At 40.2% G+C, this 26,016-nt stretch overlaps 1 protein-coding gene across 4 annotated transcripts in view; it reads left to right on the forward strand.

Annotated features, from left to right (window-relative positions):
• TLN2 (talin 2) overlaps positions 1 to 26,016 on the forward strand; it is a 443,808-nt gene that overhangs the window by 267,667 nt on the left and 150,125 nt on the right. For all 4 annotated transcript variants that reach the window (XM_029237651.1, XM_029237653.1, XM_029237652.1 and 1 more), the window contains 5 exons: positions 610 to 714; positions 15,557 to 15,712; positions 21,504 to 21,605; positions 22,347 to 22,423; positions 24,935 to 25,115. In XM_029237651.1, the coding sequence (XP_029093484.1) occupies positions 610 to 714; positions 15,557 to 15,712; positions 21,504 to 21,605; positions 22,347 to 22,423; positions 24,935 to 25,115 (621 nt within the window). The remainder of the gene's footprint in view (positions 1 to 609; positions 715 to 15,556; positions 15,713 to 21,503; positions 21,606 to 22,346; positions 22,424 to 24,934; positions 25,116 to 26,016) is intronic.

The following is a 26,016-nucleotide window of genomic DNA, read 5'->3' on the forward strand; positions in this document are numbered from 1 at the left end:
AGGTTTATTCTAAAATTCAGAAAGTTATCTATTCTAGGCAACCAGTAAAAAAAAGCCCTGTCATCAGCTTTGCCAGGAAACACTCACTCTAGTGAATCCAAAATACCAAAGTGTTTTGGCAATGAAATGTAAATATAAATTGGAAGAGATAAATTTCATGTGTATAAAAACATGTTTTTTTTAAATCCAGTATTGTTTGCACACACTGAGATGTCCAGGCATTTATATATCCTGCTCTTTGGAAAACTTTATCTTTTGCCTGGATGTTAGAATTCAGGACGAGAACATTTTTCTAGTTCTCCTTTGACGTGTTGGTCCTGAACCTTTCGGAATGTGGAGCCCTTTGAAAATTAGGTTACAATTATGGACCCTGTTCTTACCATGCTGCATGTGCATGAATTGTTGCATATAACTGTGAAATCTATAAGGAATTTGGGTTCACGTTCTAGTTAAGAAACTGTGCATTAGCACTTTCTGTGTGCTCTGACCCTCGGTCAGCAGGGACATGCATCCACAAAGGCATAGAGGCCATGTGGAATAACACCTCTCACAAAGTCCACCTGCTGTCAGAGCTGCAGTAACTGGTCCCTGCCTCTGTCACGTTTGCAGGAGCACAAGAACTGTGGAGAGATGAACGAGATAGAGGCCAAGGTCAAGTATGTCAAACTCGCCCGGTCTCTCCGGACGTACGGTGTGTCCTTCTTCCTGGTGAAGGTGAGTTGGGCGTGATGGAGGGGGCGTTTGCCTCTGCCACCTCTTTTGTTAAAGGGTTTGCTGTTAACCTTGATTGTCATCTCTAGACCCCTAGCATTTGCACATGGAGCATCTGGGAAGTGGTGACCTGAGTTGAGCTGTGGGACAGACATGAGGTGTAAGAGCTGTGAGGCTGGTGAATGAGCTTGGCTGCCTGCAGGCCTCAGGACAGCTGTGTCTTGGCTCTGCTCTCAGTCACTGCTATAAAGTCCCTGAAGGAGTACCTTTACTTTCAATTGCTAGCACTTTCCCCTGAGAATGTTTCACTTAAGATCTTCCAGAGTGCACTGGACTAAGTGAAGGTTGTTGACCACTGCAGGCCAAATCAAATTCATGTGGTAGTTATGGTACTGAATTTGTATCCTTTTAGATGGGTCTTGGGATTTTCTGTGGCCTTCAGATCTGTTTTCACAGGAATTGCTGGCCTGACTACTAGAGGGACAGAGGTGGATCTTTGAAATTCAACCTGTGAGCAAGCAGAGGGTGTGTTCTTGAATTCACTAAGAAGCCCTCCCAGTAGCTTCCTTCCCCGTTTTCATATCCTGACCTCACGTACTCTCTTGTAGTCATCCCTCTGATAGGTTTCATTATTTCCACTTGCTTTGCTGTGACTCTGGGTCTCCTGTCTCTTGCTCTTCGCCCTGGAGAAAGCTCTCCCATGTGATGAACTTTCTTGTGCTGCTTAAGGCCCAGGGGAGTGTTACCAGCTGTGTTGCAGCTGCTTCTAGGGACTGAAGTCGGAAGGTCGGTGACAGGGTGGTTTAAGGAGGTGTCTATTCCCACAGCTAAAAAGAACTGGAAAAGAAAGAAGTTTTGCTGTCTACTAGAATGTTTGGGGATATGGATGCTTTTCTTGACTCCAGTCCTCATTGGAGGAAGCTGCTTCATTTGGGGCCAAGAGAAATAAAAGATATTATATGGAAAAAAGGTGTATGTTTAATGCTGATTAGTTATTTCAGCCAAACAGCTCTCAGCTTTATACCAGAAAATGCTGGGGCCCTTGCAAATAAAGCGTAGGTGAATCACTTTGTTTTTAAGAAAACTAATTTAGAAATTGAATTTTTCATTTCAGTGTGTTTTAAACTGTCAATCAGTTTTTGAATGGTGCTGATGGTGGTGTTCTAGGTAATGACTAGGTAATTTCCCAATATTAATAATGACAATAATAACAGTAAACAATTATATGTCAGGCGTGTCTTACTCAAATCTGTCAGCATCCCAATGGCAGAATTACTGCTATTATCTTCTTTTTATAAATGAGAATCAAGGCCAGAAAGATCAATGACTCAGCTGGGACCATAAGCCTAGTAACTGTAGGAGGTAGGACTTGAATTCAGGTCTCTCTGACTTAAAAGCCTGTGTTCCCAGGCAGTGGGCTATGCTGACTTACCTAGGGTGGCCCCATTTGATATGTGCTCACCTGCTTTCATTATCCTACCCCCCCCCCACATCTCCACCATGAGTACATGGTGAGATCTGCTTGTTTTAGAAGAAAAGTCTGCTTTTCATTTTTTTAAAAATTTATTTATTTATTTATTTTTGGCTGCATTGGGTCTTCATTGTTGTGCGCGGGCTTTCTCTAGTTGCAGCGAGTGGGGGCTACTCTTTGTTGCGGTGCGCAGGCTTCTCATTGCAGTGGCTTCTCTTGTTGCAGAGCACGGGCTCTAGGTGCGTGGGCTTCAGTAGTTGTGGCATGTGGGCTCAGTAATTGTGCCTTGCGGGCTCAGTAGTTGTGGCTCGTGGGCTCTAGAGCACAGGCTCAGTAGTTGTGGCACACGGACTTAGTTGCTCCGCGGCATGTGGGATCTTCCCGGACCAGGGCTCAAACCCATGACCCTGCACTGGCAGGCGGATTCTTAACCATTGCGCCACCAGGAAGTCCCGGCTTTTCATTTATTATTCTGATGAGTTCTAATACCTCACAAAGATTAAGTCGTTTTCAGCATCTCCAATGATACTGGTATCATTTTCCATGGTTGTGTGGGTTTGAGTTTTTCTCTAGTCCTTCATATATGAAATTTATCTTTCAAATTCATATTGTTTTCTATTAATGCCATCAAACTTCACACAGAGTCAGTTTCAGTGTTGTGCATAAAGGTCAGTAAATTTAGGAAAATACATAGCACACAGCAGTCTGCATGTAATTAAAAAGAGACATTGAATAGCAAGTTCCAGAAAAGAGAAATTTGTTCTCCACATATAATTTAGGGCCTGGGAAGAATCTGTCCATGGCTAGTAGGATAATTAGAGGTAAAACACAGATGCTATGGTTATTGCAAGGTCTTGCAGGTTTGGTCAAATGAAAACTCTTCTTTTACAGAAGTGTTTAAGGCAAAGTAAGAAAGTAATGCAAATTTCCTTCCTTCTTCCTTTCCTCCCTTCCTTTCTTCCTTTTCATTTTTTAAAAATTACATCTCTTTGAAGGAAGGTCAGGGTCAGGAGGTAGGCAGCACTGACAGCTTTCATATACATGTTAGACATTCACATTTTGTTTTTCATTACTTTTATTTTTTGTCACTATAAAAGTGAGTACACTGCTCATTTCAATTTTTTGCTCAGTGGTCTTATTTAGTGTACATTTTATTTTTAAGTTGATTTTGATAGAGTTTATTTGATCATAGTTTGCCCTATTTTAAAAGTAAATTCAGGAATAATGCAATATTATGAATTAATATACCTAATAAATCAGAGCAGGTCAAATAAGGTGACATCATATGCACTGAACTATCTAGAAAAGAAATATAGAAAACAGTCTCATTCACAATAGCATCAAAAACAGTAAAATACTTAGGAATAAGTTAAGCCAAGGAAGTGAAAGATGTATATGATGAAAACATTAAAACAGTGATGAAAGAAATCAAAGAAGTAAATGAACAGATATCCTGTGTTCTTGGATTGGAAGAATTAAAATTATTAAAATGTCCATACTATTCAAAGCCATCTATAGATTCAATGAAACTGGTCCTCTATCTTACATCATTCACAACAGTTCACTCAAAATGGATTAAGGACTTAAGTGTAAGCCATAAAACTGTAAAAATCCTAGAAGAAAACGTAGGTGGTAAACTCCTTGACAGGGTTCTAGGCAATGATTTTTTGGATATGACGTCAAAAGCACAAGCAACAAAAGCAAACACAAACAAGTTGAACTACGTCAAACTAAAAAGCTTGTGCACATCAAAAGAAACAACAAAAGAAAAAGGCAACGTACAGAAAGGAGAAAATATTTGCAAACCATGTATCTGGTAAGGGGTTTATACCCAAAATATATAAGCAATTCTTTATAACTCCATAGCAAAAAACAACAACAAAAAACTCCCCAAATAATCCAATTAAAATGGGCAAAGGACGTGAGTAGACATTTTTCCGAAGAGGATATTCAGATAGCCATGAGGTACATGGAAAGGTACTCGGCATCACTAACATCAGGGAAATACAGATCAAAGCCACAAGGAGATATCACCTCACCCCTGTTATAAAAAAAAGACAAGGAATAACAAGGGTTAGCAAGGATGTGGAGAGAAGAGAGTCCTTGTGCACTGTTGGTAGAAATGTAAATTGGTACAGCTGCTGTGGTGAACAGTGTGGAGGATCCTCAAAAATTTTAAAATAGAACTGCCATATGATCCAGCAATCCCACTTCTGGATATATATCTGAAGGAATTGAAATCACAAGCTCAAAGAGGTATCTGTACTCCTCTGTTCTTTGAACCATTATTTACAATAACCAAGATATGGAAACAATCTAACTATCCACCAGCAGATGAATAGATAAAGAAAACGTGGTAGGTAAATACGGTGGAATATTATTCAACCATAAAAGAGAAATTCCTGCCATTTGCAACAACATGGATGAAATTTGAGGTCGGGAAGAGATATGGGGACATATGTATAGGTATAACTGATTCACTTTGTTATAAAGCAGAAACTAACACACCACTGTAAAGCAATTATACTCCAATAAAGATGTTAATTAATAAATAAATAAAAAGAAACTTTAGGGCATTATGCTAAGTGAAATAAATCAGAGAAAGACAAATACTGTATGATCTGACTTATACATGGAATTTTCAAAAGCCAAAGTCACAAACAGTAGATTGGTGGTTGCTGGGGTGGGGAAATGAGTAAATGTTGGTCAGAGCACACCAACTTGCGGTTTTAAGAGGAATACCTTTTGAGGAACTAATGTACAGCATGGTGACTATATTTAACAATACTGTATTACATACTTGCGAGTTGCTAAGGGAGTAAATTTTTTTTATTTTTTATTAAAAATTTTTTTAATAACTTTTTTGGAGTGTTGTGTTTTTGTTTTCGTTTGTCTCTTGGTATTTTTTAATTTCCTCTTTGATTTCTTCAGTGATCCATTGGTTGTTTAGTAGCACATTATTTAGCTTCCACATGTTTGTATTTTTTGCAGTTTTTTCCTTACAGTTAATTTCTAGCCTCATAGTGTTGTGGTCGGAAAAGATGCTTGATATAATTTCCATTTTCTTAAATTGACTGAGGTTCACTTTGTGGCCCAGCATGTGATCTATCCTGGAGAATGTTCCATGTGCAGTTGAAAAGAATGTATATTCTACTGCTTTTGGATGGAGTGCTCTGTAAATATCAGTTAAGTCCATTTGGTCTAGTGTGCCATCTCAGGCCTGTGTTTCCTTATTGATTTTCTGTCTGGATGATCTGTCCATTGATATAAGTGGGGTGTTAAAGTCCCCCAGTATTATTGTGTTATTGTCAATTTCTCCTTTTATATGTGTTAACATTTGCCTTTTATATTGAGGTGCTCTTATGTTGGGTGCATATATTATTTACAATTGTATTTTCTTCTTGATTTGATCCTTTGATTATTATGTAATGTCCTTCTTTGTCTCTTGTAAGAGTCTTTATTTTAAAGTCTATTTTGTCTAAGTGTTGCTACTCCGGCTTTCTTTTGATTTCCATTTGCTTAGAATACCTCATTCCATCCCCTCATTTTCAGTCTGTATGTGTCTCTAGATCTGAAGTGAGTCTCTTGTAGGCAGGATATACAGGTCCTGTTTTGTTATCCATTCAGCCAGTCAGTGTCTTTTGGCTGGAGCATTTAGTCTGTTTGCATTTCAGGTAATTACCAATATGTATATTCCTATTGCCATTTTGTTAATTGTTTTGGGTTTGTTTTTGTAGGTCTTTTTTTCCCCTTTCTTCTTTGGTTCTCTTCTCTTGTGATTTGATGACTATCTTTCGTGTTAGGTTTGGCTTCCTTCTTCTTTTTTATGTGTATATCTATTATAGATTTTTGTCTTGCAGTTACCGTGAGGTTTTTGTATAGCAGTGTATGTATATACCTGCTTGTTTTAAGTTGCTCATCTCTTAATTTCAAATGCATTTTAGATACCCTGCATTTGTACTCTCCTCCCCTCACAATTACTGTTTTTGATATTTTACATCTAATTCTTTTGTGTATCCCTTAACTGCTTATTGTGGATACAGATGATTTTACCTTTTTTGTCCTCCCTACTAGCTTTGTGTGTAGATGATTTCCTACCTTTATTGTATGTTTGCCTTTACCAGTGAGCTTTTCCATTTCACGACTTTCTTATTTCTAATTGTGGCCTTTTCTACCTAGAGAAGTTCCTTTAGCGTTTGTTTTAAAGCTGGTTTGGTGGTGCTGAATTCTTTTAGCTTTTGCTTGTCCATAAAGCTTTTGATTTCTCCATCAAATGTGAACGAGAGCCCTGCTGGGTAGAGTATTCTTCATTGTAGATTTTTCTCTTTCATCACTTTAAGTATGTCCTGCCACTCCCTTCTGGCCTGCAGATTTTTTCTGCTGAAAAAAATCAATGGATAGCCTTATGGTAGTTCCCTTGTATATTATTTGTTGCTTTTCTCTTGTTGCTTTTAATATTCTTGCTAAGAGTGTAAATCTTAAATGTCCTCATCATAGCAACTACAAAAAGGTAATTTTGTGAGGTGAAGAATGTGTTAACCTTACTGTGGTAATCATTTCTCAATATATACATATATCAAATCATATTGCACACCTTAAACTTACATAATGTTCTATGTCAGTTATATCCAAATAAAGCTGGAAAAGATGGCATCATGTGATCATTTGATAAGTGATAAAGCCACTAAGGTGTTTGATAAAATTCAGGTACTCATTATAAAAATTTCCATAAAATGCTGGAATAAAAGTGTACTTCCTCAACAGGATAGAATGTTTTAAACCTATTACCAGCATTCTACTCAACAGAGAAGTGCTAGAGAGAAATCTATAAAAATTGGGATCAGAACAAGTTACCCTTTAACATTGTTTTGGAAGTTATAGGAAGTGTGGTAAGACATAAAAATTTTTTTAAATGCATAACTTTAGGAAATGAAAAAATTATTATTACTCTTTGCTATGATTGTTTGTCTTTTAACAAGGATAAACAATCATATTTTTAACTATGTACTTTGAAATAATGATAGATTCACAGGAAGTTGGAAACATAATTCAGAGAATCAAAAAGTCAGAGTAACAAGTATGGGTGAGGATGTAGGGAAACTGGAGCCCTCATATACTGCTGCTAGGAATGTAAAATGGTGCAGCCACCTTAGAGAATAGTCTGGCACTTGCTCAATTATTAAACATAGAGATACCATATGACCTAGTAGTTCTACTCCTCGGTATATATGCCCAAGAGATTTCAAATCACATGTCCACAGAAAAACTTGTACGTGAAAGTGTATAGCTGCATTTAGCAAAAATGTGGAAACAACCCACATGTTCGTCAGCTGATGAATGGATGAACAAAATGTGGTCTGTCCATAAGGTGCAATATTATTTGGTCATAAAAAGAAATGAAGTGTACTGCTTCATGCTACAGCATGGGTGAATTTTGGAAATGTTATGTGAAGTGAAAGAAGCCTGTCACAAGATTCCATTGATATAGAATGTCCAGAAAGGCAAATCCATAGAGACAGAAAGTAGATTAGTGGTTGCTTAAGAGTGGGGTGGGATCAGCGGACCTATGTGAGTAATAGCTAATGGTACAGGATTTTTCTTTTTTGAGGTGATGAAAATGTTTTAAAACTGACTGTGGTGATAGTTGCACATATCTGTAAATATACTAAAATCCACTGAATTAGATACTTTAAATAGGTCTATTGTATGGTATGTGAATTATATCTCAATAACGTTGTAAAAATAAATAATAATACCCTTTTCATCGTTTCCCTCAATGGTAACTATAGTACAATGTCACAACCAGGAAATCGACTTGGTACAGTTCATAGACGTTAATCACATTTCACGTTCTGTATGTACTCATTTGTGTGTGTGTGTGTGTGTGTTTAGTTCTATGCAGTTTTTTTCATGTGTAGATTTGTGTTACCACCACTGTAGTCAAGATATTGAACTCTAATCCATAGAGAATACCTTGTGCTACCCTTTTATGGCCATACACACGTCCCACCCCTTCCTGTTTCTCCTCACACCCTACTCCCTTCCCCTGGTCTCTGTACCCCCTAGCAACCACTGATTTATTGTCTGTCTGAATAATTTTGTTATTTCAAAAGTACTACATAAACGGAATCATATCATATCATAAATTCTTGAGGGTTTTTTTTTTCATTTAGTAGAATTCCCTTGAGATCTCTCCAAGTCATAATGTGTGTCAGTAGTCCATTGCTTTTTATTGCCAAATAGTATTCCATAGTATGGAAGTACCAGTTTGTTTAGCCATTTATCACTGAAGGACATTTGGGTTGTTTCTAGTTTGTGCCTATTCTGAATAAAGCTGCTATAAATATTTGTATATAGGTTTTTGTGAGAATGAAGTGTTCATTTCATTGGGCTAAACGCCCAAGAGTACAATTGCTGAACCATATGGTAAGGACACACTTAGCGCTATAACAAACAGTCAGACTGTTTTCTAGAGTGACTGTACCATTTGACATTCTTACCAGCAAAATATGAGTGATCCAGTTTCTTATCATTCTCTTCAGCATTTCGTGTTATCATTGTTTTTTTCTTTTAGCCTTTCTGATGGATGTTTTATGATATCTTATTGCGGTTTTAATTTGCATTTCCCTGATGGCTAATGATTTTGAACATCTTTTCCTGTGCTTCTTTGCCATCTGTATATCCTCTTCAGTGAAATGTCTGTTCATGTTTTTATGACCAACTTTCTAGTTAGATTTTTTTTTCTTACTCTTGAGTTTTAAGAGTTCTTTATATATCCTAGGTCCAAGTCCTTTGTTAAATGTGATTTGTGAATATTTTCTCATAGTCTGTAACTTGTCTTTTTATCCTCTTGACAAGGTCTTTCACAGAATACAGGTTCTTAATTTTGAAGATGGGCGTTTTATCATTTTTTACTTTTATGGATCTTGCTTTAAGTGTTACGTCTGAGAGGTCTAACTCTAGGCTCCGAAGATTTTCTCCTGTGTTTAGTTCTAAATGTTCTACAGTTTTACATTTTACATTTAGGTCCATGGTCCACTTGAGTTTGTTTTGTTTAATTTTATTTTCTTTGGCTGCATCGCATCTTAATTACGGCACACGGGATCTTTCTTGTGGCGTGCGGGCTTCTCTCTAGTTGTGGCACTTGGGCTCCAGAGGGGGCTGGCTCAGTAGTTGCGGTGTGTGGGCTTAGTTGCCCTGCGGCACGTGGGATCTTAGTTCCTTGATCAGGGGTTGCACCCACGTCCTCTGCATTGGAAGGTGGATTGTTAACTACTGGACCACCAGGGAAGTCCCCACTTGAGTTTGTATAAGATGTTAGGTTTTGTATAAGATGTGAGGTTTTTAGGTCAAGGTTCATTTTTGGCCTATGGATGTCCAGTTGCCCCAGCACTGTTTTTTGAAAGGGCTATCCTTCCTCCACTGGATTTTTTCTTTATCCTTGTCAAAATTCATTTGAATACATTGCTATGAATCTATTTCTATTTCTAATCTGTTCTCTTGATTTGTGTTCGTCCTTCCACTGATAATCACACTGTCCTGATCACTTTAGCTGTATAGTAAGTGTTAACATCAAGTTGAATGATTCTCTTTACTTTTTTTTTCTTTTTCAAAATTGTTTTAGCTAATTTAGGTCCTTTGCCTTTCCATGAACACTTTAGAACAAGGTTGTCTGTGTCTACAAAAAACTTAGCTGGGATTTTGATAGGCACTGCATTGAATTTATAGATCAATTGGGGGAGAATTGATAACTTTACTATGTTGAGTTTTTCAATCCATGAACATGATAGTAGATCCTCTTTGATTTCTTTCATCAACATTTTGTAATTTTCAGTGTGCAGATCCTTATACATGTTATAACAATATACAGTCATTTTAATTTTTAGGTTTATTTTTAAATTCAGTGAATAGAGCAGATAAATTTACAACACATATGTCAGCAGCATGAAATAACCTGTGTGTGTATAAATAAGTGCAACCATTTAGAATATATGGTAAAAAGACATCACACACAGAATAGCACATGCACACACAAAATTGTTTGGGTAAGGGACAGTATGTGTTTTAAAGGCATAAGTAACAGATTTCTCTAGACCCCCCAATCTGAACATACCATTAAATTGTGAAGGAAGTTCATTGGCATAATTTAAGAAGTACGTTAAAAGTGATTAATTCACTACTTGGATAGACTATTTGAAATCCTAAATTAAATAAGTCAATGAAATCATAATTTATAAAATGTAAATATTGATATTAAACACACTTAATCATACCACATGGCCTTCAGATCAGTATATATTGTGAGAGAACTAGTTTGATATGTTTATAGGTCCTTCCATCATATTTTCCTCTGTATCTGTGTACATCTTGTCCTAATATTCAGAGCATTATGCAGTTGACCCTTGAACAACGTGGGGGTTAGCGGGCATCGACCCTTTGCACGGTCCAAAATCCGTGTATAACTTACAGTTGGCCCTCTGTACCTGCAGTTTGTCTGTATTCACGGTTCCACATTTGTGGATTCAACCCGTATGGATCATGTAGTTCTATAGTATTAGCTATTGAAAAGAAGTGGACTCACCTGGTTCAAACCCATGTGGTTCAAGGATACTTCATACTGTATTTTATATTGTTATAATAGAAAGTGCTTGGGTGTTGGAGTCGGGAAGACTGGCCTAGAATTCTTGATGCAATATTGCCTATGTGAGAAATGACAGAAACTCGTGACTTGGAGAGACATCCTTAACCTTCTGAAACCTCAGTTTCTTCATGTGAAAAATGGGAATGGTAATTCTTTACAGAGCTCTAATGAAGATTAAGTGAGGTAATGTATGTAAAGAAATGTAGTAGCTGGAATGTAGGGATGTTTGATACATTCTAGGTTATCCCAACTCCTTAACCCTCTTCACAATTCCCTAATTCCTGGCCTCTGAGTCCTCCAACTTTTCATTAGCTTTTAGAGTTCATGATACAGAGCAGGGGTTGGCAAACTTTTTAGTAAAGGGCCCAGGTAGTCAATATCTTAGCCTTTGCTAGTCGAACCACTCATCTCTGTGCTTGTATCCTGAAATCAGTAGGCAATATATAAATAAATGAGCATGGTGTGTTTCCGTAAAGCTTTATTTATGGATTGTGAAATTTCAATTTCATATAATTTTCACGTTTCATGAAGTATTATTACTCTTAATTTTTTTTTTCAACCATTTGAAAATAGAAAATTCACTCTTAGCTCTCAGGCCAAAAAAGAGGTGCCGGGGGGAGCAGAAAACTGGATTTAGTACCTGCCATAGTTTGCTGACCCCAATAGAGAGGATGTCTCTAATAAGCCTGTTATGTGGCAGTGTTCTCAGTGGCTAAGAACATATCCTTCGAAAAGAAAGACCTGGGTTTGTAATTCTGGCTTTGCCACTTAGTTTGACCTTCGATAAGTTACTTTACCTTCCATCTCTAAAGCTCAGCTTGCTTACCTAGAGTGCTGACTTTTTATGAGGTTAAAGGAAGTAATATAGAAAAGAGGACTGTTGCACAAATGATCTCAATAAATGGGAGCTGTAAACATCTACAGTCTTCCTCTTTCATTGAAATCTTTTGCAGTTTATCTTGATAAGTTTTTCAGAACCCCATAAGGAACAGTAAGGCATTTCCCATGACTTGCAAAGAATCTTGTTTCCCGGAAACCCTTGTGGAAACCTTCTGAGTTATAAACTTGCCTTTAACCTTCCCTGCAACCACAGCCAGAGCCTTGAGGGTTACATACCTTGGGAGCTGAGCCTCTTCTCCCCTCAACTGTAAAAGCATCACAGAGGGCATTCAGAGCATCTCAGAATCATGAATTAAATCAACATGGATTGCCAGTTGTTTTAGGCAGAGAAATGGCTAATGAACAGGGTCTTTAGCACCATTTTGCTTTGGAGCAGCCATCCCTTTCTGCCGTGCTCCTAAAAGCAAAAAGCATACTGATGACACAGCAAAGCACACAAGGCAGCACTTTGGCAGGAAGCCAGTAGAGAACTCTGGTGAGCACAGCTGGATCACAGGCTTAGGCCACATTGAAGTTGGGCTTCGAGCCAAAGCATGCCCAACGCTTAGCCCACTGGCATCCCTCCACCCAAGTCCGAATCTGATGTAAGGCACAGGTGATGTCAGAATCAGCCAATATCCACACCTGTGAGAAGAGCCCAAGGCTGAGCAGGATTGATAACAGCCAGCTGCCAGGACCGAACCCACAGTAATGGTTGAGATGTGCTTGAAAGAGGAACGGCAGGGCTTATTAGTAGATCCTGACTTTCCTTGGTAGAATACACACCTTCTCCTGCCTGTAAGTCATGTGAGCTCGACACATCCTCAAAACAAAACCAACCTGATGAGGACTGCCTCGAGAGAGAAGTTGCTAGGTAGCTGGCAAACTCACACCCACAGTCTGCGTGTGTCTGCACAAGAGAGACGGGTCTTCACTGCATCCTGCCTAGCCTAATTGCTTCTCCTGGAGATAAAGGATGCTGGTGTCTGTAGTTGGAAGGCTGGAAAGGAGACGTGTGGAGTGGACTGAGATTCGAGATTTGGAGAGGAAGGGGGAGCCTTATTGCCTCTGGACCTTCTATCATGCAGGTCTGCCACTGAGGGTCTAAGGCAGGTCCTCTGTCAGGGGAGCCCCTTATATCACTAGCACAGAGCCGAGCCCCTCGCTGTTTTAACTTTCTCCAGCTGCTCTGCATTTTGCGGGTAGGCACTGAAATAATTGTGTCCCTTGATGGTGGTCTCTGTTGCTGAGTGACAGTATTTTCTGAGTTCCTTATATACCCTTCCCCCCTAGTCGTGACCTTCTAATGGAATGCCCGCTGTAAGTTGTTTGCTTGTTCACTCTGGTTTCCTCTCCCAGGCCAGAACCATCTCGACAGGAGTCAGGGCAATCCATCACGATCCTGTATTCCCTCACCCCAAAGCCGCTCACTGGGGAAGTACAGATTTGAAAGGAGGAAGGCAACAGCTGCAAACCATATTTTATTTCTGATCCCCTTCCTGGTGCCAGCAGCTGGGCTGGTACCAGCCCTGTGTGACTAAACTAGCCGCCTGGAACCTCTCCACGTAAATCTGTGTGGCTCTTGAAGCCAAGTGATGTGTACTGGCATGGTCCACCCTGCGCTGATATCACCCCTGGTGGAAATGGCCTCTCCACAAAGGATCTGACTCTTCTCTGAGTTTTTCCTAACTCAGAGGTTCTTACAGTGCCATATTCCCCTCCTCAGACACCCACACAGATTCCTAATGCCTTTATCTCCTCCTCTTGGGAGGAAACTGGAGGTGTGCCGTGACCTTCACTGTTTGACGGTTTATGAACTGCCCACAGGGGCTGGGAGGAGTGTTTTTGCCTTTTCTCTAATTGCTTCCATCAGAAGTAGTATGCTGTGGTAGACAGTCTTTTTTGAAGTCAGAGATGTTTTTGAGCTGCTGAAGTCTGTGTTCTAATCCTGACTTTATCACTTACTACTGTTTGCCGTGGGCAAGTTGCTGGTTCCTTCATTTCAAGACTGGCACGATGATGATGCCACCGCCGCCAACATTTGGGGGATGCTCTGAAAATTAATGGATAATGATTGTATCTGTCACACTCCTGGCTTGTTTTAAGTGCCTGTCCCCTTGTACACAGACCCGTGTATACTTGCATACTTTGTGCTAATTTATATGTGTATTCCTCTGGTAATAGTGGTTTGGGCATTGCTAGGTTTCTGCAGATATTTTTTGAAAAGTTTGTTTTTTTCCTGACAACAATAGGAATGTGTATTAAGTTTTTCGAAAAAGGGAAAGCACACGAAAAAATACAAATTGTACGAGATGATCATTGGCACCATTTTGTCATGTAATGAATTTTCTGAAAATTCTATTTAAAATTTTATTTCACATAGGATCATGCTGTACAGTCGACTTTTTAATTTTTTAATGTGAATGAATTTTTATTATGAATCCATTTGTTTTCCTATAATATGATTTTTAATAGTTGTAGTCTGTTATTTGGATGTACCATCATTTATTTATCATATCTCTTGTGGTTGAACTTTGTTGGTTATTTCTAGTTTTTCACTGTGATAAACTCTAGTTGATCCTTCTTGCAGCATAATCTTTATACACATTTATAAGTTCTTTTTGAATAAGTTTTGAAAAGCAAGTTGGGTTAAAAGTAGAAACATTTTTAAAGCTTTGAATCTTAAAGCTTTGAATTTTAAAGCTTTTCTTCCATAAAGCCTTTGCTATTTTAAATGCCCACGAGTAGTGGTCCCCCTTCATACCTTCTTTAATTGAGTATTAATTTTTTTAAAAAACGATTACATATACATGAAAATTTATCTTATTGCTTATTATCTAGTTACTTATTTAAACATTTTCTGTTCATGTTCTTTGCCACTTATGTTTGATGATTTATGATAACCTTTAATATATGAAGTGTATGAAATCTTTTATCATACTATTTGTTGTAGATATTTATTCCCCAGTCATTTGCCTTTTAATTTCTTTATGGTGAGGTCTCTTTCTTTTTCTCCCACTCTCTCTTTCTTTTTTAAAAAAATGTATCAAAGTCCATATATTTTATAGTTAAAGCTATTAATCTTTTCCTTTAGTTATTTTTTTATTTTAGCTTTTGTGCTAAGAAGTCATTTCCCCCTGAGAAATCACAAAAATATCCAACTGTGTGTTCTTCCTAAATTATTTACCTTTTTTGAATTTCTTGTGGCATGAGTGTGAGGTAGGGATTCATTATTTTAATAGGCATGATGACTATTTCTTTAAAAACTTATTAAAACTAATCATAAAATATTTTAAGGGTCAGTAGATACACATAAAAAATACCAAAATGAAGAACCCAAATGGAAATATATTTCAGTGATTATTAAAAAAAAAAAAAAAAAAAAAGGCTGTGTTTAGTATTGAGAAGATGCTACTCTGGCAGTTGTAGTTAATTCTAAACAGCTAAAGTACCGTATTTAAATTCCACATTAACCCTTTTTTGTTACTCACTGAGGTGGCTACTGGGAGTGATAATATTTGGAGTTCACTTTAACTTCTTTTTCTCTGGATATCTTTTTTCTGTCACAATCTCTGTTTTTGGAGCAACCTGCCCTCCTGGACAGTATCTCTCTCCAGGAAGTGTGCCTTTGTGGATCCCTCCAGTCTTCTGATGGCTCTGTTTTAGCTTCCATTCCTTTAATTTATGAGTCATTTATCTAGTCTTAAAATTCTGGTTTTCCGATAGCCCTGCCTGTTTTTGAAACACAGTGTTGTAGGTTGACCGTAGGTAAAACATCACGAAATTACTGATAACTTGGAAAAATCAGATGTATTCAGAGGAAGAGCACTGACACTTGGTACCTCCTGTTTCAGGAAAAGATGAAAGGCAAGAACAAGCTGGTGCCTCGCCTGCTAGGGATCACCAAGGACTCGGTGATGCGCGTGGATGAAAAGACCAAGGAAGTGCTGCAGGAGTGGCCACTCACCACGGTCAAGCGCTGGGCAGCCTCACCCAAGAGCTTCACACTGGTAGGGACTGGCTGAAGGCAGTGAGTGGGCCAGCATGGCCTTGGGTGATATCGTGGGGCAGGGAAACAATACAAGCCCATTGGGTTTCCCTGCCCTTGGAGAGGGACAGATGGTGGGGGTCCACGAGGGCAGGGGTGGGCACTGGTCCAGAAGTGAGCGAGATGTCTGAGAGCTGGGTCTCATTGACCACCTCTTCCTCTCTAGTGCTCTAAGTCTGCCTGAGTTCTTTAATTAGAAAGAGCCAGTCAGGGATGATTCTCAGTCTCTGTGGTCCTGATGCCATGCCTAGTATACCCTAAAAGGCAGCTTTATAACGCTCTGAGGCCCGTACAAAGGCTCCCTCCTCATCTTTAGTTGTTTTAGAAGTTCCTAAGAATTGTGACAACTTGCCAAGCTGTGTTTTCCCAGCCTGCCTATGAAGAGAACATTGTTGTATGGTGGAAATAGCATAGACTGTGGGGTAGCATTCGAAATCAGCTTTCATTCCCAGCTCTGTGCCCTTGCTCAAGTTACTTCTCCTCTCTGAGCCTTAATGTCCTCAGCTGTGAAATGGGGGTAGTAATACCTGTTTCACAGAGTTGTCAGAATCAAATGAGACGATGATAATAAAATGCTCAAAGTGAAATGCATGGAAAGTAGGGAGAATGTTTGTTCCAGACCTTTAAACCTCTGAATTCTTCCTCCCAATCTCAGTATCTGCTCTTAACAGAGTATACCATGTGGCCTTAACTGTAGCCAGCCACATTGGTATGTGAGAATTGGTAGGGCAATTATTTTGTAGCACATATCGAGCCATAAGAGAAATCGGAAAGTGTTGACATTTGTGAGTTTCTTCAGCACTCCTGAACTGTACTATTCTCCAGCTCTTGTGAACACTTGAAATAACTGCATCTAGGCAAGATCTTATAATAGGGCATCAGAAAAAAGGTATAAGGAAGGGGCCTTAGTGGGAGTATTAGTTATCTAATTTGATCATTGATTGATAGACTCTTGCCAGTTGGGAGGAATCTTCAGAAAACATACCTTCTTTCCTCCTGTAGTGAGTAACAGCTGTATCCACATGGCCCTTAAAAAGTAGGTGTTCACGCTTAGTGAACTAAGTTCTCATCTTCCACTGTAGGTAATTGTGGATAATTTCTAAAATAGAAAAATCAAGAAATCAATATAAATATATTATTTAGAAATACTAGAAGAAATTGCTAAAAAGGATTCAAAGTAGTTGCACGGGGGATGGAAAGTGAAGGTGGGAATGGGTAGGGCAGGCATAGCTATGTTTTGTTATATACATTTTGATACTATTGGTCTTTTTAAGCTAGACCCAAGTGCTGCTTTTTTAAAAACAAAAAGTTATTAAAAACTGTTGCGAATTGCAGTAACTACCTGAAGCGAAAGAGAGAACAAATATCAATGTTTTTACTAAAGTTGGATTAAAGCTTATAACCTGTAAAGTTTCTTTCCTTCCTACCCAGCTTTAATTTAATATACAAGTGTTTAGAGATTTTCCTGTTGTCTTTCTGTTATTGAGTTTTAGTTTGTTTCTCTTATGGTCAATGAGATGTACTGTGATTCTGTTAATGTTCATGGAACATACTTTGTATGATTTCAATTTGTAGAATTTTAAGGTTTGTTTTATATCACAGGGATATGATCATTCTTGGAGAATGTTCCATGAGTGCTTGAAAAGAATGTGCATTCTGCTGTTGGGTGTAGTGTCCTATAAATGCCAGTTAGATCCTGTTAGCTGTTGATGGTATTTCAGTCTTACATATCCTTGTTAATTTTCTGTCTAGTGATTCTAACAATTCCTGAGAGTGAAGTTCCCAACAGCAATTGGGGATTTTTTCTATTTCTCCTTCCATCTCTATCAGTTTTTGTTTCATGTATTTTGAAGCTCTGCTGTTCTGTATCTATACATTTAAGATTATGCTATGTTCTTAATGGAGAAATTGTTCTATCATTATGTTCTTTTGTTCATAGTAAAGATTTTGCTCTGCAGTTTGCTTTATCGTACATTGGTATAGCCACTCACGCTTTTTTTGTGTGTGCGTGTGGTACGCGGGCCTCTCACTGTTGTGGCCTCTCCTGTTGCGGAGCACAGGCTCTGGACGCGCAGGCTCAGCGGCCATGGCTCACGGGCCCAGCTGCTCCACGGCATGTGGGATCTTCCCGGACCGGGGCACGAACCTGTATCCCCTGCATCGGCAGGCAGACACTCAACCACGGTGCCACCAGGGAAGCCCCACTCATGCTTTTTTAAATTAGGTGTTTGAATGTTATATTTTTCTACCCTTTTATTTTAAACCTAGTTATATTGTTAGGTTTTAAATGAATTTCATGTAGAGAGCATGGAGTTGGGTTGTGCTTTTTATTAAAATTCACTCTTGTAATTAATGTATTTAGGCCAATTATCTTTTAAGCTAATTATTAGTGTGTTAGGTATTATGTCTACCATTTTATTATTTTTTTGTTTATTTTATTCTCTGTTTTTCTTGCCTTCCTGTGGGTTACTTGAACATTTCTTTTAGAGTTCCATTTTTCTTTTCATTAATTAATTTTTGGCTTCGTTGGGTCTTCGTTGCTGCGCGTGGGCTTTCTCTAGTTGCGGTGAGCGGGGGCTACTCTTCGTTGCAGTGAGTGGTCTTCTCATTGTGGTGGCTTCTCTTGTTGCAGAGAACAGGCTCTAGGCATGTGGGGTTCAGTAGTTGTGGCACGTGGGCTCAGTAGTTGTGGCGCATGGCCTCTAGAGCACAGGCTTAGTAGTTGTGACGCACGGGGCTTAGTTGCTCTGCGGCATGTGGGATCTTCCCGGGCCAGGGCTCGAACCCGTGTCCCTGCATTGGCAGGTGGATTCCTAACCACTGTGCCACCAGGGAAGTCCCTAGAGTTCCTTTTTTTTTTTTTAAAGGCTTCACCAGAGTTTTCTTTTATAAATTTATTTTTTATTTATTTTTGGCTGTGTTGGGTCTTCATTTCTGTGCGAGAGCTTTCTCCAGTTTTGGCAAGCGGGGGCCACTCTTCATCGCAGTGTGTGGGCCTCTCACTGCCGCGGTCTCTCCTGTTGTGGAGCACAGGCTCCAGACGTGCAGGCTCAGTAGTTGTGGCTCACAGGCCCAGTTGCTCCGCGGCATGTGGGATCCTCCCAGGCCAGGGCTTGAACCCGTATCCCCTGCACTGGCAGGCAGACTCTCAACCACTGCACCACCAGGGAAGCCCCTCCATTTTTATTTATAATCTTTTTGAGCATATTTCTTTGCATAGTGCTCTTAGTAATTATTCTAGATACTATCATATATTTATGAAATTAATTACCACCTACTAGCATCAATGTTTCACCACTTCAAATAAAATATAAAAACTTTACTTCCATTTAGGTCTGTTTACACTCCACACTTTTTGAGTATAATTGTTTAAATATTTCTTCTGTATACATTGACCACTACATGAGATGGTGTTACAGCTTTTGCTTCAACCATAAAATAAAATGGAAGAAAACTCATGAGGTGAAAGGGTAGTCTATTACATTTACTTCTGTTTTTATCCATCTCATTGTTCCTTCTCTTTCAAGTTCCCTGTCTTCTTTTGTTTTCATTTTCCTTATGTTTGGAGAGCTTTCTTTAGCCATTCTTTAAAGGTAGGTCTGCTAGCAACAAATTCTTAGTTTTCCTTCATCTGAGAATGTTATATCCCCTTCATTCATGAAGGTTAATTTTGCCAGATACAGGATTTGAGATCCACAGTTCTTTTCTTTTGGCACTTGAGAAGTGTCATTCTACTTCTTTCTGGCCTCTGTGGTTTCAGAATAGAAATTTTCTGTCATCGGATTGGTATTCCTTTGTAGGTAATATGTTGCTTTTCTATGGATGTTTTTAAGTTTTTCTTTTCTCTAGTTTTCAAAAGTTCATGGGGTGGGTTTCTGAGGTTGATTCTATTTTGGGGTTTGCTTAGCTTCTTGAATTTGTAGGTTTATGTCTTTCACTAATTCGGAGATGTTTTCAGCCATTATTTCTTTTAATACTTTTTTTTTTTTTTTGGATACCACACTCTACTCTCCTTCCATATTTCTGATGATATGGACATTAGGTCTTTTCATATATATATATATATATATATATATATATATATTTTTTTTTTTTTTTTCCTGCCATGCCACACGGCTTGTGTGATCTCAGTTCCCCAGCCAGGAATTGAACCCTGGCTGTGGCAGTGAAAGCCCAGAATCCTAACCACTAGGCCACCAGGGAACTCCCATTAGGTCTTTTTTAAAATTGTTCCACAGATCCCTGAAGCTCTGTTGTATTTTGTCTGTTTTCTGTTGTTTCGCTTGACTAAATTCTGTTGATCTGTTTTCAAGTTTATTCTTTTCTTTGTCATTTCCATACTACTGTTTATATCCTGTGCATTTTACTTTGGTTATGGCATTTTTTAATTCTAAAATTTCAATTTGGTTCCTTTTTATGACTTGGGTTTCTTCGTTGAATCTTTCTATTGTTTTCATTTGTTTTGGGAGAATTTGTAATTGGGTGTTGAAACATTTTTTATTATTCAAAATCAAAAATTCCTTATCACGTAATTCCAACATCTGCTTCATTTCAGTATTGACATCAGTTGATTATCATTTTTTTTTTTTTTTTTTTTGCGGTACGCGGGCCTCTTACTGTTGTGGCCTCTCCCATCGCGGAGCACAGGCTCCGGACGCACAGGCTCAGTGGCCATGGCTCACGGGCCTAGCTGCTCCGCAGCATGTGGGATCTTCTCAGACCGGGGCACAAACCTGTGTCCCCTGCATCAGCAGGCGGACTCTCAACCACAGCGCCACCAGGGAAGCCCTGATTATCTTTTTTTACGTCGTAGTTATCCTGGTTCTTGAAATGAATAGTGATTTTCAATTATATCCTAGATGTTTTGATTATGATAATAGGAGACTCTTGATATTATTTATATCTTCTGTTGTAGCAGACAGTCAACTTGTTTAGGTTTAGTGTGTAGTGTTCTGGCTGTAGGTTTAGTGTGTAGTGTTCTAGTGTTCAAGTCTTTGTGGACTTGAGTTGCAATGGCAGTTTATTTTCTGAGCCCTTGCAATGCTATTCTGGATTGCTTTGTACTTCTGACTCTGCTGGGGTTCCTGCTCAAAGCCTGTTGGTGCTCGGGGTGTGGGGGAAGAAGGTACTTCCTTGGGCCACCTGCTATTGCTGGCTGACCTTTTTTAGGGGAGGTAGAAGCTACTGAGCCTGAATCTACTTATGCCACTGAGTGGAGGGGAGGGAGGCGCAGGGCTTCACTGTGGCCACTGCTGCAAAGTGACCAGATCACCTGCCTGCCTGGGTTGTGGAGCAGGGCCTGGGATGGCCAGACTTTCACTGCTTTGCAGGTGCTGGTGAGCAACAACCTAGGTTGTGGAGCTGCTTGAGGCTCCCAACTAGGTCTCTGTTGGGCTTCCCCTCTCCTGGTCCCTTGGCCAAAGAGAACAGGCTTTTGGGAACTTACTGTTGGACGTTCCAAGTTTCAGCCCTCTCCAGCACCCAGTCTTGGGGGTATGGAATCTAAAACAAAACTCAAGAACTCTTCAGACTGTGGTTCTTCAGGTCCTGAGGTCACCAGCCAGTCTACCTTTCCAGCTTTCAGAGCCCTTTACCATTGCTTGTTGAATAAATTTTAGGGTGTTCAGTTGTATTTAGAGGGGGCAAGCAAGAAAAAGTGAATCCATGCCAGAACGTGTTCCAAAACTGGACCCCCTCACCTTTAAAACTGCTGATGTGCTGTATTTCTTCTAATGTGGGTTTTGTCCCCCCAGGATTTTGGGGAGTATCAGGAAAGCTACTATTCAGTACAGACCACTGAGGGAGAGCAAATATCCCAGCTGATTGCAGGCTACATTGACATCATCCTCAAAAAGGTATTTCATACTGATGCAAATTGGACAACACTTCTTTATTAAAAGACTCAGTTTAGGTGATGGAGCTCCCTGAAAAACAAACAAGCAAGCAGACACCTCATGGAAAGTACTTGATTCACTGATTGAATCTTTAACATTAAGATTGCTTAAGTGTGAGGTCTTTAACCTCATATCCTAGGAGATTTCTGATTTTGCTGCAGCTCATACTTGTGTCATTGACTGCCAAGTCATGAGCAATAGTGCATCATTTAGCTAATGAATGAGCCTGGCTAACCCCTCAGCGTCTTCCTCTCTACGTAATTGTTATGCTTTCCGGCCTCTATAGAAACTGGCTTTAGGGTCTGAAGATATTCCTTTTCTTTCTTCTCTCTCTCTCTCTTTTTTAACCTATTTTAATGGGGGGTTATATGCCATAGTGGTATACCTTTCCTAGGGCTTCAAGATACAGCCCACAAAAATAGCCAAGTTCTACCGGAATATTCATATCTATGTCTTGATTTTAACTGTATAAAATTGTGCAGTAATGTTACACAGAAGACATTATATATCTCTCTGTATTAAATAATATATTTCTTTTTCATTACTATTGCTTTGTTTCACCCATCACTTATTAATTATCCAATACAACGAATCTGGGGTAAACCTTAACAGATCTGCTTGTGTGGCTCATTTTAAAAGGCCTCTTAAAAGGGTCTTGTGTCAAGACCTGCTGACTTTCGTTTTTGTCTTGTTTTACCTCAGAAACAAAGTAAAGATAGATTTGGACTAGAGGGCGATGAGGAGTCAACTATGTTAGAAGAGTCCGTTTCCCCCAAAAAGTAAGTATCGTTAAGAGCACTGGAGAACTGGCTTCTCCCTGGATACAGGGCAGGTTTCCTCGTGCCAGCTCTGGGGCTGTTGCCCTGAAGTCCCTCACGTGGAGGAGGTGATAGTGGATGAGATAGATGAGTCTTGCTTCTCGAAGTGTGGTCCCCAGACCATTGTCATCAGTGTTGAGGGTGTCTTGTTGGGGCGACGGTGGCTGGGGACTTCAGGGAGACACTGAACAAGATGTAATGCGTAATTCCACCGTTAGACACAGTGAGCCTTCATGAGTCCTGTTCTGAATTTCTGATTTAAATCTCATAAACTGCATCATTATCATCAGAGCCTGGAGACTGAGTTTAATTCTGTACCTTGGGACTAGGGGCCTAGCTGGTAGAGGAGTTTTTGTTTATGGGATGCTTTTACCTGCCACGCTTGATACATATGTCATGAGGCAGCAGAGGAACAAGAAAAGAACATGGACCCTGGAGCCAGAGTTACTGGGTTCAAATCTGAGGTCTGTTTTCTAATGTGTGGCCTTGGGGACATTATGAATTTTCTGTCTCTTTCATCTCATCTATAAAATGAGAATAATGATTGATCGTACTACCTCATAAGTTTGAATTTAATGATTGAGTTACTAATAAAGCACATAAAACAATCCCTGGTACATAATAAATGTTTACTATTATCATCATTTTAAATTCAGAATAATCTCAATTTAGCTCCATTTTATAAATGAGGAAACTGAGATTTATTAAAATTAAGTAACATCTAATAAGTGAGACTTGTTGACCAAAACCTATTCAGCTACTCCCTTGATGTTAAATAGAGAACTGTAGTAATAACTTTTCTTGTCTGTACTTTATTGTGTGTGTCCATCTTGCTGTCTCACTTGATCTCAGCAGCATCCCCTTGTGGAAGAGGTAGGCTAGATTTTATCATCCCCAGTTCATAGATGAGGAAACCAAAGCTCCTAGAGGTTAGTTGAGGTGCATGCATGTGGCACAGCCAGGACTCAGATTCAGGTGTTCTGATGTCTCCTATAGTGCACTGCCAGAGAGTTCGAGCATATTCCACCACGTTGAAGTTGTCTAGTAATAGGAGTTGTTTCTCTGATGTTGCTGCTCTGTACACTTGCTCACAGTTTGCATCATAATCCCCTTGAAGGTGCTTTTCCATTTGTCCCTTATTTGTACGCAAGTTGGAACCAAATTTGATGTGGTGCATTTCAAGTACTACTTGCTACCCTCTGGCAAAAGACCTTAATTTCTTGAAATTATTAATGACCATTAGATGGACATTAGTAACCTAGTACTTCCTAATAGGGTGAGCTGTTCACTTCCTAGGATTCTGCTGTGCTTGAACTTCTCCTAGGAGCAGCTCAGTAAGTGTCTGAGCCCCGCATGCTGGGACCCTCCCCACTGATGCAGACGGCATCATGGTGCGGTCTGGTCATGGCAAGCAGGAAGAGTGGTCCAGGGGAGTTCCTCATCACTAGACCTTCCACTTCGCCCTGTATTAGACATTGGCTGAGATCTTGCAATGCAGCTGAGCTCCGAGAGGAGCCATAGATCCACCCTCCCTAGTGCCAGCCCCTCCGCAGATGTTAATGCTGCTGCGTGGATGCCTGTTGCTTGGAATCCTAGCTTGGCTCACAAGCTTTGCCCTGGACAACAGGGAGTGACCTGCAGTGGTTCCAGAACCCTGGGACAGAGGCTGCTGTGCCTTAATGCAGCTGCTCAGCAGCCCTGCACCACCACCCCACCCCGCAGACTCCCCCGGACTCTCCCTGTGGGTTTGTCCACTGGGCTATGAGGCACCTGTGCCACCCTCAGATTCTTACCTTCATATGCTCAAAGTCCTTTACACTCACTGCTCATTCTAGGAAAATATCAAGAAGTAAAAAAACTGACAATTTTTTTATTAGATGCCCTAGGAGTCTTCCCAGACTTAAGTTGAAATGATCTGCCAATCATCAAAGTTTCTAAGGTGTTGAAACAGCCTTTGTGGTCAATGGCTTTTGACCTGGGGAAGGGGAGCTAAGCTGTGGGAGATTTTAAGTTCTTTTCCACGCTTCTTCCTTCAAGCTAAGGATAAATGGTCTCTGTCCCCAGGGCTTAGAACAGAACGTGGCACACAGTAGATAACGTGTTGAATGAATGCTATTTCAGGTAGAATTTACGAAATAATAGATCAGTGTATCCAAAACATTCACTTATGCCTAGAACATCATTATTTTTTGTGTCTTTTTTAAGAACAACTAATAGCATAATGCCATGAACCTATCAACTAGATACACTGGGAGTAGTTATTTATATTACTGATTATAAAAGGATTAATTCATCTCAGGGCTCTGCTGAAACATTTTAGTGCTGCTACTTCGTTCACAATTCTGTCTGTATTTGCTTCTTGGAAACTGGTTGCCATAGCATGAAGCAGTGAATACTGGTGACACCTGTGGTATCTTATTACACTCCCTGTGAATGGCCACCTCGCAGTGACCAAAGTGTCTGTCCCCCTAGGTCCACCATCTTGCAGCAGCAGTTCAATCGCACCGGGAAGGTGGAGCATGGTTCAGTGGCACTGCCGGCCGTGATGCGCTCCGGCTCCAGCGGGCCTGAGACCTTCAATGTTGGAAGCATGCCCTCCCCACAGCAGCAGGTCATGGTTGGACAGATGCACCGAGGCCACATGCCCCCGCTGGTGAGGCTACCAGGGGACTTGCCCTGCTCGTCACTATGCTGCCTTTGGTGTCCAGGGAGCCACACCAGCCCGGTGATAGGTTGTGTGTGTCATCCTCACTCTCACTACTTCCTGTCTGAATCCTGGCTCTTCAGCTGTGCAGTCCCAATGCCTAATTCCCAGTGTGTTTTCTTTTAAATGGGTGGCTCTGGCAATGCCCTGTCTAGGACCACAGGTGTCCTTTAGGGCTGGACAAGGACCAGTGGCCTCTCCACGTGGTTTGCAAGAGAGGGATAGGACCCTGCTCCCCTGCCTGCTCATCAGCCCAGATACCCCTCAGAGAGGCTTAGAAGTAGACCAAGTCTATTCCGATCCACACATTTCCCCCCCAGCGGATCATTGGTTCTTTCTGCTGTGCTGGTCTACCTGACTCGGGGCCTCTCTCAGGCCTGCTCTGGAATCCCATGCTTTGGGGCAAGAACTTTTTGAAAGCAGAAGAGCCTTAAAGGTCAGAGGTGATTTGAGTGGAGAAGCATGTTGACTGTAGGTTTGGGTGGAATCTTATTTACCAAGAAGAGTTCTGATGTAACACACCCATGTGATTCCTGTGCAGGAGACCTTCTGTCCTGAGCACTCCAGGATTGGGTCCCCTGAGCTCCCCTGCAGGGACTCTTCCTGAGCCTTCTTGTTTTCCACACTCTGCTGATGAGAATCACCCTATTGCAAACACTCATATTTAGTGTCCTATTAATGTATTATAATACCTACTGGCCCCCCATTGAAATAGGAGCTGGTTCAGGCAGTTTGTTGAGACGTACCCTGGGCTGCTTTCTCATGATCTCAGGTCCACTTTCCTTGCTCATGTAGAGCCTGTGTTGCCAGTCCAGGAGTGTGGTGTGACCCCTTGTGTTACCTGCCTTTG

The sequence above is a fragment of the Monodon monoceros genome, unplaced genomic scaffold (assembly GCF_005190385.1).
Source record: "Monodon monoceros isolate NGI ecotype Baffin Bay Population unplaced genomic scaffold, NGI_Narwhal_1 Super_Scaffold_21, whole genome shotgun sequence".
NCBI lineage: Eukaryota > Metazoa > Chordata > Mammalia > Artiodactyla > Monodontidae > Monodon > Monodon monoceros.